The sequence below is a fragment of the Salvelinus sp. IW2-2015 genome, linkage group LG1 (assembly GCF_002910315.2).
Source record: "Salvelinus sp. IW2-2015 linkage group LG1, ASM291031v2, whole genome shotgun sequence".
Classification (NCBI taxonomy): Eukaryota; Metazoa; Chordata; class Actinopteri; order Salmoniformes; family Salmonidae; genus Salvelinus; species Salvelinus sp. IW2-2015.
Window position 1 is genome coordinate 28,373,491 of NC_036838.1, and position 14,867 is coordinate 28,388,357.

Here is a 14,867-nt window from a genome sequence, read left to right on the forward strand (position 1 = left end):
AAGCTTCCTGTTGAATAAAACATTAGTGCCTGTGTCCCAGAGACAGATTAAGCCCAGTACCAGACTAAAAAGCACTTTCGATGGAGATTCTCCATTGAGCCCGCTTTTTTTTTGTCCCGGACTAGATTTAATCTGTATCCGGAAAACTGCCCCTATGTGGATTAGAATGCTTATTAACTTTACTTCTACTGTCCTGCCAGTAAAAACGATGTAATGCTATGGCAATTACTACTGTGATTGAGATATACAGTTGAAGTCGGGGTAACATACACTTGGGTTGGAGTCATTTAACTCATTTTTACCACTCTACAAATTTCTTTTATCAAACTATAGTATTGGCAAGTCGGTTAGGACATCTACTTTGTGCATGACACAAGTTATTTTTTCCACAATTGTTTACAGACAGAAATAATTTCACTTATATTCACTGTATCACAATTCCAGTGGGTCAGAATTTACATACACTAAGTTGACTTGCCTTTAAACAGCTTGAAAAATTCCAGAAAATGATGTCATGGCTTTAGAAGCTTCCGATAGGCTAATTGACATAATTTGAGTCAATTGGAGGAGTACCTGTGGATGTATTTCAAGGCCTACCTTCAAACTCAGTGCCTCTTTGCTTGACATCATGGGAAAATCTAAAAAACAGCCAAGACCTCAGAAAACAAATTGTGACCTCCACAAGTCTGGTTCATCCCTGGGAGCAATTCCAAATGCCTAAAGGTACCACGTTCATCTGTACAATAGTACGCAAGTATAAACACCATGGGACCACGCAGCGTAATAAGGCTCAGGAAGGGGACGCGTTCTGTCTCCCAGAGTTGAACGTACTGTGGTGCGAAAAGTGGCAAATCAATCCCAGAACAACAGCAAAGGACCTTGTGAAGATGCTGGAGGAAACAGGACAAAGTATCTATATCCACAGTAAAACTAGTCCTATATCRAAAGGCCGCTCAGCAAGGAAGAAGCCACTGCTCCAAACCGCCATAAAAAAGCCAGACTACGGTTTGCAATTGCACATGGGGACAAAGATRGTACTTTTTGGGGAAATGTCCTCTGGTCTGTTGAAACAAAATAGAACTGTTTGGCCATAATGACCATCGTTATGTTTGGAGGAAAAGGGGGGAGGCTTGCAAGCCGAAGAATACCATCCCAACCGTGAAGCACAGGGGTGGCAGCATCATGTTGTGGTGTGCTTTGCTGCAGGTGGGACTGGTGCACTTCACAAAATAGATGGCATCATGAGAAAGGAATATTATGTGGATATATTGAAGCAACATCTCAAGACATCAGTCAGGAAGTTAAAGCTTGGTCGCAAATGGTTCTTTCAAATGGACAATGACCCCAAGCATACTTCCAATTTTTCGCAAAATGGCTTAAGGACAACAAAGTCAAGATATTGGAGTGGCCATCACAAAGCCCTGACCTCAATCCTATAGAAAATTTGTTGGCAGAACTGAAAACGCGTGTGTGAGCAAGGAGGCCTACAAACCTGACTCAGTTACACCAGCTCTGTAAGGAGGAATGGGCCAAAATTCACCCAACGTATTGTGGGAAGCTTGTGGAAGGCTACCTGAAAAGTTTGACCCAAGTTAAGCAATTTAAAGGCAATGCTACCAAATACTAATTGAGTGTATGTAAACTTCTGACCCACTGGGAATGTGATGAAAGAAATAAAAGCTGAATTAAATAATTCTCTACTATTATTCTGACATTTCACATTCTTAAAATAAAGTGGTGATCCTAACTGAGCTAAGACTGGGTATTTTTACTAGGATTAAATGTCAGAAATTGTGAAAACTGAGTTTAAATGTATTTGGCTGAGGTGTATGTAAACTTCCGACTTCAACTCTAAATGGTTGTTCGTGTTTCTACGTTGTATGAAACTCTTATGACACTCCTATGGACCCAAGTTAAAATGTCTGGAAAGGGTTCTCTAGAAGCAATAGCTATATATCATGCCTTATCTKCAGTTGAATCATTCAGATCTCCAGCTTCCCTTCTCTTCACCACGTAGCGCCGAAGATACTGGATGGCAGATATGGCACTCACATTTGCCAGCAGAGCTGAACAATTGTTCAGAGAGAGTTGTTTACATAATTTGAAACCTGTTTCGCAATTATACCAGTCCGGTCCAAGTTCTGTTTGTGCTATCTTGGTAACTCATTGTCCGGCCAATGTTTGGCATGGAAATTCCACAAGGAGTTGGCAAGTGCAGAAACAGACTGGCATCCTGGCTACAATTAGACATGAGTAATTGACTTATTTATATTCTGTTTTAATACCTAAGAAATGTATAGAATAAATACAATAAAACATTGATATAAAAACCAATGATAATTGATGACAGTGCTTTTTAGCAATRGTAGCGGTTCTATGGATTTACCTGCTTTCCATGTATCTGCAGCCATTGGATCTGCTGACCTCAGTACCCAGGAGGCAAAGGCAATACAGACCAGACACATGTCAGACTGCTTCAGTGAGAAGAGGATGCCATCTTTCTCTACAGGAAGGAAAACACATGTAACTGGGATGGGTCAATGAAAATACATTACCGTAATACATRAAATGTATTAAGTATTATGTATARYGTACATGTAACTGCCAAAATAAAAGAAACACCAACRTAGTGTCTTAATAGRACGTTGKGCCACCACGAACCAGAACAGCATAGATGGCATAGATCCTACAAGTGTCTGGGACTCTATTGGAGGGATGTGACACCATTTTTCCACGGGAAATGTGTTGTTTGGGTGATGGTGGTCGAAAACGAGGTCTCGGGCACCACTCCAGAATCTCCGATAAGTGTTCAATTTGGTTGAAATCTGGTGACTGAGAAGGCCATGGCATGTGGTTTACATCATTTCATGCTCATCAAACCATTCAGTGACCACTTGTGCCTAAAAAATGGGGGCATTGTTATCCTATGGGGGAATAGCCATGGTAGGCAAAATAATGGCCTGTCCAGGATTTTTATACATGACCCTAAGCATGATGGGATGTTAATTGCTTAATTAACTCATAACCGCACCTGTGTGGAAGCCCCTGCTTTCAATATATTTTGAMTCMCTCAATTACTCAAGTGTTTCCATTATTTTGGCAGTTACCTGTATGTGTATAAGTATAAGAGTATGTATGTACACAATGTGTGATTGTATAGGTAAAGGATCAACCATCTCACATCACTGGATAATACTTACTTGACACTGAGACGGTTGTCTGTAGGCTTTTGAATCGTCTCTGCTTCTCTGAAAGCTGTCTGAAGATCTGGTGTCCGAGTTGAATGACCTCAGGTGGAGGAGGGGAGATCCTKGTTGCCTCATTGACAATTGTATCAGCTTGGCTGCTCGGTGTAATGGGARGGGGCAAAGCCCTCTGAGCCTGACCCACAGCTGGAGACATCCAGGCACCRGACCTCCAGCACCAGCTACTGCTAGTGCTGCCCATTCCTGGGAAGCGGATCCTCCTCAGGGAGAGCAGGCTCTTCCAGTTCCCTGTCCAGCCTCTCTGGCTGTAGAAGTGGGTGTTTGGTGGGTAACCATCTGGGACTGCAGAAGCGGACGAGGAGAAGGACGCAGCCTCTTTGGCCTGGATGTCGGAGCGAGTCACCACTCGGATAGGGGAGCAGTCATCCTCCTCGGATTCGAGATATGTGTCTTGTTGTGGGAAGAGAAAATCTTCCAGTTCGGGGGACCTGAGGTCTCGTGCAGCCGAGCGAGAGCAGGAGAAGATGGGGACTGGTTCTCCTTCACCATGCAGGGACTGCTGGACCAGGGGAGGGAATAACACTCCAGCTCCGTACTTAGAGAGAGAGTACTCATAACAGCACTCAGCCACTGACGTAGACATAAGGGACTCGTAGACAGAGAGGACATCCTCTGTGAACAGGTACTCGTATAGTTCTGGAAAGGTGATTCTGTAGCGCTCGTCCAGTATGTCTGTATTGGGTAGAATTGGGAAGGGCATTCGGCTGATTCTATCAATCACTGCAAGAACAGGATTCTCCGCAATGTCTAAGTCCTGACAGCTGTTGAGAAATAAGCTCTTTTCGGCTTCCTCGAGCATGTCCTTTAGCTCCATCTCGACCTCCAGAGTTTGGGCATTGCACATGTCTTTTGGCCTCATCTCTATATCCAGACCTTGTACAATGGGCACGTCCTTTAGCTGCATCTCTGCCACCAGAGCTTGTACATTGTGCACGTCTTTCAGCTGCATGTCGACCTCCAGAGCTGCTTGTRCATTGCACATGTCTTTCAGTTGCTTCTCGACATCCAGAGCTTGGGCATTGTGCATGTCTTTCAGCTGCGTCTCTACTTGAGCTACCTCCAGATCTTGCACAATGTTGAGCATGCTTCTGCTCTTCCTGATCCTTTTCAGGCATGTAGCTTCTGGGAGGAGGCTGGTGTTGGAGATGCTGTCTTCGTTGGGGATGCTGTTTTCAGAGGAGGAGGATAGTGCTGCAAGCTCCTCACAGTCAACAGGAGTGGCCAGGCCAGTACTGGAGTCTGTTTCATCCTCCTGTGAGATGGCTCCTGAGCAGGGAGACTCTGATCTTCTCCGTTCGAAGTTCCCAAGCTCAGGGCTGGGGATTGAGCTAGTGCCGAAAAATGGCATGTACTCTTCGTCAAAATCGGAGAAGGTAGAGAACTCGCAACTCGAGCGGTCTGGCTTGGGGGAGTCATCGTTGTGTGTGAAATAGTCAGAGTCTGCAGTATCGGAAGTGTCCATTAGTGAGCTGTCTTGTGAATAGTATTCCTCAATATCAGTCAGGGAACTGTTCAGCATGTCTGCGTCTGTGACTGTGACATCAACACGTGCACTGTCAGATTCCTGAGGATGGAGGGTCTCCTTCGGGGGAGATGGGCTTCTGCATACCCTGAGGTGCAAGATGTCTTTAATCGTCAATTTTTCCATTTCATCCCAAAAAGCAGAGATGGCATACACTGGGCGAGTGGGGTCTGATGCATTATACGATGTTTCAGGGTTTTCTGTTGGTGTCACTGTTACTTCGGGAAGAGGAAGAGGAGGTTGATCTTCTGAAGTGTTCGTCTGTGGTGAATGTTCCCAGACTGTAAGTGGCTTACCAACTCTGTGTGCTGGTGTCTCATTAGTCATGTGGGAGTCAGGGCTGGGGTTTGAATCAGCCGGCACTGAGCTTTCCTCTGACATTATAGGGTTACTGTTACTGTGACCAGTGGAGGGACATGTTCTGACAGACTCGATGTAAGCCTGGTCAGCTGTGTTTTCATAACCTTCACGTTGTGACAACAAGGGGCAATTTAGACAGTCTTCCTGAATTAGTGGCTGTGAATTAGCAGTGTGGGTTTGTAGGGAAAGAGARGCGGAGAGAGTGGAATCTATCTCACTGGAAGGTGTGTTAGTATCCTCCATTTCTGTGGCTGAGACATACTCTTCAGAATCATAGCTGGTGCTGGTGGTGTAAAATAGTTCCCCTTCCTCATTCGAGTACACAGACTCAGAGCGGTGAAGTGCAAATAATAGGTGTTGTAGTTTGGATAATGGATGGTCTACTGACCTTTTTAAGCCAACGGCTGAGCTGTAATTTTCCTGTTTGTTTTCTTCTATAGATGACTCTGGGTCGAGCGCCTCGGTAGAGTCATCCCTCTGAAGGGGCGACTCTGTAGAAACATTCACTTCTTCACTGAATGATGATGAAGAGCTTAATGCTGAAAAGAGAGGGGGTAACTCTGAATAGCTTACATTTATTTTGGGMAACTCTATATGGACTTCTCTACGAAAATTATTTGGCAACGTGTGTGTGTCTGGCAGTGGTTTTGACTTATTGCATGACTGGGTACTAAACTCATTCATGGTCTCCTGTCCGTTAGATTCCTCCATTACGTCTATATCTATCTCTGACTCACTCTCAGGGGGAGGGTCTGGCCCCTCTGAGGTGTGGTGGCCCCGTGGGACTGAATTCCTACAAGTTTTTTTTTTTCTTCGTTTTTTTCTCACCGCRGTGGCAGCATGCACTCTGTGAGGCGCTGGACTTTCGTTCACGGTCACAAACCAGCGCTCTTTTTCTTCCCTTGGCGCCACTCTGGCGTGTCTCTCGCATAATATAGCTGTTTCTGTGTGGCACAACAGCTGCTSCTGGCTGATATTTTGGCCTGGATACAGGTCTTGGGGTGGCAGTGGAACAGGCTGTAGGGAGAGGGGTGTTAAGATGTCATGTAATGTACCAGTGCCACCTTCTCTTGGCAGCTCTCTGTCGAATCCTTTGATATCTGAGACATCACAGGCCCCAGAGGGGTCACTGTKAGCTATGCACGTGTTGCTAGAAGATTCTGGAACTGAACCCAGATTTTTTGTTACGTCCTGGTTTCTAGAGGTCTCTTCTGTGTTCTGCTCAGCAGTCTCTCCTGGGGTTTCTTTTACCAACTCTGTGGTGAGGCTGTTTTCTTCAAAGTAGCCAGATTCTCTGTTTTCTCCATAGTAGCCAGAATCTGATTCTTTCTGTGCATGGGGGGAGTTGTCAAAGACCCTGTCCAAGAGAGCACCACCCTCTTCCTCAGTTAAGCTCAATGGATCATTTAGTTGTGTTTCTTCAGAGCCACTCTCACAAATCTTTACAGGCAGGTCTGTACAGATGAAATCCTCTCTGAGGGTAGCCTCTTCCTTAACACTGGGTTCAGATGGGATGGCAGTGTTTGGAGCTGCATTCTGCTGCCGGGGGTCATCTTGGACATTGCCTAAGGCCGGAAACACTGGACACACAGAATCCTCTGGTTCCTCATCACTGAGGACCAAGTCGTCTGAGCTTGCRAGCTCGGGCTGTGGCAGGGAGCATTCCTCACTCTCCTTATAGAAGCTGTCCCAGTCACGCTCYGCTATGTGCACACTGTGGTCTAAGTCATCCATGGCAACCTTCACAGGCTCCTGCGTCTGTAAACAACACAACATTTAAGGGCGTCAGTTAAAATGTCAAAGTTGAAAGGTTATAGAATCCTTTACATACAGTGCATTTCGAAAGTATTCAGACCCCTTGACCTTTTCCACATTTTGTTGCRTTACAGKCTACACACAATACCCCATAATGACAAAGTGGAAACAGGTTTTTAGAAATGTTTGCAAACTTMTTAAAAATAAAAAACAAATACCTTATTTACATAAGTATTCAGACCCTTTKCTATGAGCCTCGAAATTGAGCTCACGTGCATCCTGTTTCCATTGATCATCCTTGAGATGTTTCTTCAACTTCATTGGAGTCCAACTGTGGTAAATTTAATTGATTGGACATGATTTGGAAAGGCACACACCTGTCTATATAAGGTCCCACAGTTTACAGTGCATGTGATGTCAGAGCAAAAACCAAGCCATGGAATTGTCCGTAGAGTTCCCGAGACAGGAGTGTGTCGAGGCACAGATCTAGGGAAGGGTAACAAAAAATGTCTGCAGCATTGAAGGCCCCCAAGAACACAGTGGCCTCAATCATTCTTAAATGGAAGAAGTTTGGAACCACCAAGACTCTTTCTAGAGCTGTCCGCCTGGCCAACTGAGAGAAGGGCCTTGGTCAGGGAGGTGACCAAGTACCCGATGGTCGCTCTGACAGAGCTCCAGTTCCTCTGTGGAGATAGGAGAACCTTCCAGAAGGATAACCATCTCTGCAGCACTCCACTAATCAGACGGAAGCCACTCCTCAGTAAAAGACACATGACAGCCTGCTTGGAATTTGCCAAAAGGCACCTAAAGGAAACTCAGACCATGAGAAACAAGATTCTCTGGTCTGATGAAACCAATATTGAACTCTTTGGCCTGAATACCAAGCGTCTTGTCTGGAGGAAACCTGGCACCGTCCCTACAGTGAAGCATGGTGGTTGCAGCATCATGCTGTGGGGATGTTTTTCAGCGGCAGGGACTGGGAGACTAGTCAGGATCGAGGGAAAGATGAACAGAGCAAAGTACGGAGAGATCCTTGATGAAAACCTGCTCCAGAGTGCTCAGGACCTCAGACTGGGGTGAAGGTTCACCTTCCAACAGGACAACAACCCTAAGCATACAGCTAAGACAACGCAGGAGAGTGGCTTAGGGACAAGTCTCTGAATGTCTTTGAATGGCCCAGCCAGAGTTTGGACTTGAACCCGATCGAACATCTCTGGAAAGACCTGAAAATGTCTGTGCAGCGACGCTCCCCATCCAACCTGACAGAGCTTGAGTGGATCTGCTGAGAAGAATGGGAGAAACTCCCCAAATACAGGTGTGCCAAGCTTGTAGTGTCATACCCAAGAAGACTCAAGGCTGTAATTGCTGCCAAAGGTGCTTCAACAAAGTACYGAGTAAAGGGTCTGAATACTTATGTAAGCTTTTTTTGCTTTGTGATTATGGGGTATTGTGTGTAGATTGATGAGGGGGRAAAACGATTTWATCAATTTTAGAATAAGGCTGTAACGTAACAAAATGTGGAAAAAGTTCTAGGGGTCTGAATACTTTCCGAATGCACAGTATTCTCACTTGGGGGGAGAAGTGTGCAAAACAAATTGAAAGTAACCTAAGGCACATGCTGTTACAGTATGACACATATTGTTTATACATCTTTTACTAATTATATTTACAGATATTTATCTGAAGATATAATGAATACCTTTAAGGAAAYGATAAAATATTACTTTTGTAATTGTTTTTTTCTGCAGTGTCTGCAAGAAGTGTTCTTTTTTAAATGTTTTATGTTGTTCCGTAAATCAAGCACAATGCGGTACAGAATATTTAGAAAATGATGATTGTAAACGGTGCCCTYGTGCCATTTCAGACTTAGAACTAATGTTTGATTTGTCTTGGGGTGTTGTTGTGATGACCTCACTGCCCTCCTCTCTTGCTATATGAAAGCTGACTCTAGTTCAAGCAGTACCTTGTCGAAGTCTACACCCGGTAGATCAGTTCAGGTAAAAATGTTATGGGCTAGTATGCGTCACAGAAACATGGCAGTTGCAGTTCCATAACAGACCCCCAAAAATACATCATGGCCCTACTCCTGGAAAAATGGTCATGTGATCAGAGTTGGGCAACCACACTACTGTAACCTTCCACCTACAATATCACAACATACTATGCATACTGGAAACATCTCAAGGTTAAAATTCTATTAGYGTGTGCAATCTATGTTAGACATATTGTAACTCACCTCTTCACTCTGCATAAACTTTGGCATACAGTCCATACCCATATAAATCCTAATGTGGTSCAAAATAAATACATTCAAGTTCACGTATTTTTTGTTTTCACATACATTAAGATATAAGATTCATATGCATTAAAATCYACTTCATGGAAAGAGCTTTAACCCGTCCAACTCTTCAAAGTAAACAGGTTCAGATACCATTCAACGTATGCTGTTGAGGCTTTGTTCTGSTTTGATAGACAGCTTTTTATAATGAAACTAAGTCAGAAATGTGCAAAAAATGTGCAAAGGGCACTCTGAGGCCTTGTAGGCTAGTGGTAACTTTTGTCATAAGCACAACACGGGTCCATAAGTAGCATTCTAGCATTCAGTAAGAAGGATGGGAACTGTATTGTAGGCTACAATATTTGTGGTGTAGGTATTCCATGCTGATATGTTTAGTGTCTGTTCAGCAAGAATGGCCTCCTACCTGTGGGATGAGTATAAAGTCTCCAGGTTCAGCTTTTCCTGCAGCAGTGACATGCTGTGTGTTTGTCCTCCTGCATCTCCCTGTCCTTGCCTGTGGTGTAGCAGAGTCAGAGTGGGGCCTAGCCATTCACCMCATTATAAATAGACCTGTAGCGTGTGTCTGTCTCCTGGTCACATGTAGGGCTCTGCTCGGGTCTGGACCCCCCCACAACCCCTCCCGTTCTGTCTCTCCCTCCCAGAGGTGTAACATTTCAGTGCCTTGAATAGAAGCCCTCTGAWGTGGAAGAGGTAGGATAGGATCAATTGTATAATTACCTATTACCTTACACAATAACAATGGTGAGCATATTATATCTAAACAGAGGCAGTGATGAAGAGAGGATTAGTGTGTGTGTAGACAAGTTGATATGGTACATCTGTATTGAGAGTTATGTCTTCATGAACGAACCATTATTACATGAATATCTGGGAGCATGAGGTGATACACTGAACAAACAGACCGTTTGATAACATAGCGCTCTTAAGAAGGTTGCTTAAATAGATGAACATGTGATGAACATGTGATGAACATGTGATGAACATGTGTGTACAGACAGACACGAGAAGTTGATTGCACAGACAAGAGAGCAGAAATAGAGGTGTACTGGTCTTTATATAAGGAGGTACAGTACAATAAAATAGCTGTGTGTCAGCTGATTGAAAGTAATAAAATGTGTAAGTGTGAATGTGAGACGAGTAACAGTGCATGCGGATTAGATGTGCTCATGTGATGATCACCACTCAAGGCCATGAAAATACCAAGATGCCACTGTCTTTTCCAAAGAACCCACAAACCAAACASTAGGGGCTCTATTCAAAACGCATCACGGAARTTCAGCGTTACAGCGTGATTGACATTTAAAGGCAATGTTCCCGCTTTAGCAGAGACTGCATTCATGGAAAACACTGCATATGTCGGATCAATTGGAAATTACCTTTACATTTATATTGCGGAATCTGTAACATTTAAAAAAATATATATAACAATTTATTTAGCGTTACAGATTTAATAGAGCCCTAKGTATCCTAAAAAAGACAGTATGATTTGCTAAAAACAAAATTGTTTCATTTGGTACATGATTTAATCAAAAAATATCTCACATATAAAACAAACTATCATATAAAACAATGTACCCTCAAAGAACCTATGAATTTGAAAAATGTATCTGCACAGTATATTTGTTAGCTAGMTAGCCAGACAGTTTTAGAATAATGATCCCATAAATGTTTTAACTTAAATGAATGTGCCAACATTTTTCCAGAAAATGTGTATAAAAAMCATATAAACTGTATTTATAATTATATGACAATATTTTAGGTTGACAAAAATGATATTACACAATTTCTGATATATCACATGCCTTACTTTTAATATCCTGCATAAGTAAAATCAGGATTATGTCTCTACTGGCATTCATTCCAATTAGACTGGTTTGGATTTCTCCCTGACCAATATGGCTGCCATTTTCATCCCATTCTGGGACTTTCAGGGTTGATGACATACAGTGAGCTCCAAAAGTAATGGGACAGTGACTCCTTTTTTATTGTTGATGAAAACCTGCTCCAGAATGCTCAGGACCTCAGATTGGGGCAACGTTTCACCTTCCAAAAGGACAACGACCCAAAGCACACAGCCAAGACAACGCAGGAGTGGCTTCGGGACAAGTCTCTGAATGTCCTTAAGTGGCCCAGCCAGAGCCTGGACTTGAACCCGATCGAACATCTCTGGAGAGACCTAAAAATAGCTGTGCAGCAACGCTCCCCATCCCACCTGACAGAGCTTGAGTGCATCTGCAGAGAAGAATAAGAGAAACTCCCCAARTACAGGTGTGCCAAGCTTGTAGCGTCATACCCAAGAAGACTCGATGCTGTAATCACTGCCAAAGGTTCTTCAACAAGRTACTGATTAAAGGGTCTGAATACTTATGTAAATGTTATATTTCAGTTTTAAAATGTTTATAAATAAAAACCGTTTTTTGCTTTGTCATTTGTTTTTRTTTAATATAACCTTTATTTAACTAGCTAGTCAGATAAGAGCAAATTCTTATTTACAATGACGGCCTACACGGCCAAACCCGGACGCCGCTGGGTCAATTGTGCACTGCCCTATGGGATTCCCGATCACGGCCGGTTGTGATACAGCCTGGATGTCATTACGTGGTATTGTTTGTAGATTGATGAGCAAAAAAAACATTTAATACATTTTTAGAATATAGCTGTAACGTAATAAAATGTCAAGGGGTCTGAATACTTTCCGAAGGCACTGGTATGTACAAAAAGTGCTGTGATTTCTAAACGGTTCACCCGATATGGATGAAAATACGCTCAAATTAAAGCTGACAGACTGTACTTTAACCTCAGTCGTTGTGTCATTTCATATCCAAAGTGCTGGAGTACAGAGCCAAAACAACAAAACATGTGTCACTGTCCCAATACTTTTGGAGCTCAATGTAGCCCATTTAGTAATTGAATAGGATCTCTATGGCTCATTTGAAGTMATTTCACCAGGAGAGCTAGCTTGTCTTTCAGTCTCATCCTTCACAGTCCTGCTGTGCCAGTCAGAGTCACCTGCGATAATAAGGTGCCCCCAGGCCCTTTGCTGCACATTGGGTCTCCCCTCCTTATCTCACCGTAGCAGCTAAGTGTTGGTGGAAGCTGTAGAGGGAGTAGGGGTCTGCCCCAGAGTGGCTGGAGCCTTGCTTTTCAAACAACGAACCGATCCTGTACTAAAGACACACTGCAGCGGCCACATGATGACACACACCAGCATGACCAGCAGCACCACGAACAACAYCAGCCGCTTCCAGTCTGAGAAGAAGCTACAGAGGCATCGTCTGCCCCAGACGCGTCTCCCTTGTTCAGCCTCAGTCTGTCTGGACACAGCATCCTCCTGGATCCTCCCAATGTCGATACAGATACAGGTGGAGGAGCCGGCAGGGTGGAGGGGGTCAGGGCTGCCGAGGCTGGAGTAACACAGCTTCTTCCCCTCCATCCACACCCTCTCCTCCTGCTGCAGGTGGGTGGGGAGCCTGCCCAGAACCTCCAGGCTTGTGAGGAGTGCAGGGGGACCGCTGGCGGGGATGGAGGTGAGGTGCCTGCAGAGGGGGCAGGGGATCTGGCCCCCGTCCTGTTCCACAGACACGGCCATGACCCGGGTGACACACTCCAGGCAGAAGGTGTGGGTGCAGTCCAGCAGCTTGGGCGTCTTGAAGACATTGTCATAGGTGTTGAAACAGATGGAGCACTCTGGCTTGTCCCCGCCGGAGGAAGGGTCCAACTCCTGCTCATCCTCCTCGGACACTGGGTCCAGGGCCTGGGTGTGCCAGACCTTGGTGACCTCCATGGTTTACTCTCCCTCTGGTTTTCTGATACGCACCTACAGAAATAGATGCCCAAGATGACAGTGACTGTTTGAAAACGTTTAAGTTGGTGTCATGCTTTGTTTGCATACCATGAATATTAAGAAGGGATAGTCTTGGGTCTGATTAGCCTGTGTCAATTTGACTAAAGGTTTTGGCACAATGATTCCTTGAGGGCAGTACAATACCAAAGAAAACGTCTCTCTTCAAATATTAGACAGTGCATTGAAATACACATTATAGATTAGACTGTTTGTTCACTTTCTTCATGTCTTGCTTCTCTTCTCTTTTACTGAACATGTTTTAAATGGAGGCTTTTCATTGATGCAACTATGCCAACCAACCCTTAAACATTACTGTCTGTTTGGTTGTATTTWAAAAAATTACGTTATACTACATTAGACATTTACATTGTCTTGTGTATTCTGTCTGTCCTTGCTATAGTCTGTCTTAACCTTTTTGGATAGACATGTGTTACGTTGACAATGTAAAGGAAACATCAGGGGGAATGGAAACAAAGGAAAGTGTAACAGAAATCCCAAATCCCCATTTCCTTATTGATCTGGCTAGGTCCTTGAGTGTAGCCAACAGGTGAGTGAGGTCTTTGTTAACAGCCCAGTGGAAAGGTGACAGGCGTCGTTTTATGTCCAGCAGATGAATCATTAACTTTACATTCTACTTCCTGATTCTCCCTTCCTTCTATATATGGAGCAGCATGGGAAGCTCGAACATCCTTATAACATTTTTAAGATTATTTCCATCAGTTTTACCAGTGACTGTCAGGCATCAAGTTACAGTATAGAGATGTTTTAGCTTGGTAGCAGCTTTAGTTTAAAATGTTAACATGCATTAACATATCATATTAGGAGAAAGCTTCCTTTATGACTTGCTGCCAATGACATCTCACAACAACAAACAGAGAGATGAGAATCGAAATGTGTTATCATTACCATTAATTTCAAAACAGTAGTATAGTCCTTACCTGCAGGGAGTGGTATTAGTAGTAGTTTTGATACAATGTCTGTTGTATTTCCAGAGGAGGTGCTTTTTTTGTCCAGGGGGCAGTATTTGGCCAACTGATAGAGCATCAACAGCTATGACCTTTCTCTTGTCTTTGTGATCCTTCAGGTAATAACTCAGTCACTCCCTCTCTCTGCTTCCCTTGCTCTGCTGTCTACGAACTAACAGTGGAGTCTCACCTACACCTGCAGTGCTCACAGGCTTGTCTGGAGAACAGGAAGGAGGTGGGAGGGAATGGAAAACACTTACTCACTCCTCACACACACACAAACACACACACACAAACATCTTGCCATATAACAGTGACAAAAGATTTGATAAAGTTTGTTTGATAAACCTTTAGTAGGGAGTGAGTCTTACTGTAAAAACAAAGACCTCTTCCTGGTATGACATGCTGTAGTATGGGTGTGAATGGAAACATAGGGCCTACTGGAGCTCATATAGTATTACCCATTCATGATAAAAACACATCAGATGACCTGGATGATACATCGGCTTGAATTTGACCATTGGGYTGTATGTTTGAGGGACATACAGTACCAGTCAAAAGTTTGKACACACCTACTCATTGCAGGGTTTTTCTTTATTTTTTAAACTATTTTCTACATTGTAGAATAATAGTGAAGACATYGAAACTATCCAATAACACATATGGAATCATGTAGTAACCAAACAAGTGTTAAACAAATCAAAATATATTTTACATTTGAGATTCTTCAAAGTAGCTACCCTTTTGCCTWGATGACAGCTTTGCACACTCTTGGCATTCTCTGGAATGTTTTTCCAACAATCTTAAAGGAGTTTCCACATACACTGAGCACTTGTTGGCTGTTTTTCCTTCACTC

The 14,867-nt window shown here is 43.6% G+C and overlaps 2 protein-coding genes across 2 annotated transcripts; both read right to left on the reverse strand.

The window, feature by feature from the left end:
* Positions 1 to 681: 681 nt before the first annotated feature.
* Positions 682 to 9,721, reverse strand: perm1b (PPARGC1 and ESRR induced regulator, muscle 1b). The gene is made up of 4 exons (XM_023988033.3): positions 9,606 to 9,721; positions 3,201 to 6,906; positions 2,387 to 2,503; positions 682 to 2,066 (listed from the first exon to the last, which is right to left on the reverse strand). The coding sequence occupies exons 2-4, from the start codon at positions 6,880 to 6,882 to the stop codon at positions 1,957 to 1,959; spliced, it is 3,909 nt and encodes a 1,302-aa protein (XP_023843801.1). The 5' UTR covers positions 6,883 to 6,906; positions 9,606 to 9,721; the 3' UTR covers positions 682 to 1,956.
* A 516-nt stretch (positions 9,722 to 10,237) lies between these two features.
* LOC111967980 (RING finger protein 223) lies at positions 10,238 to 14,206 on the reverse strand. The gene is made up of 2 exons (XM_023993492.2): positions 13,985 to 14,206; positions 10,238 to 13,019 (listed from the first exon to the last, which is right to left on the reverse strand). The coding sequence occupies exon 2, from the start codon at positions 12,984 to 12,986 to the stop codon at positions 12,282 to 12,284; it is 705 nt and encodes a 234-aa protein (XP_023849260.1). The 5' UTR covers positions 12,987 to 13,019; positions 13,985 to 14,206; the 3' UTR covers positions 10,238 to 12,281.
* Positions 14,207 to 14,867: the final 661 nt, after the last annotated feature.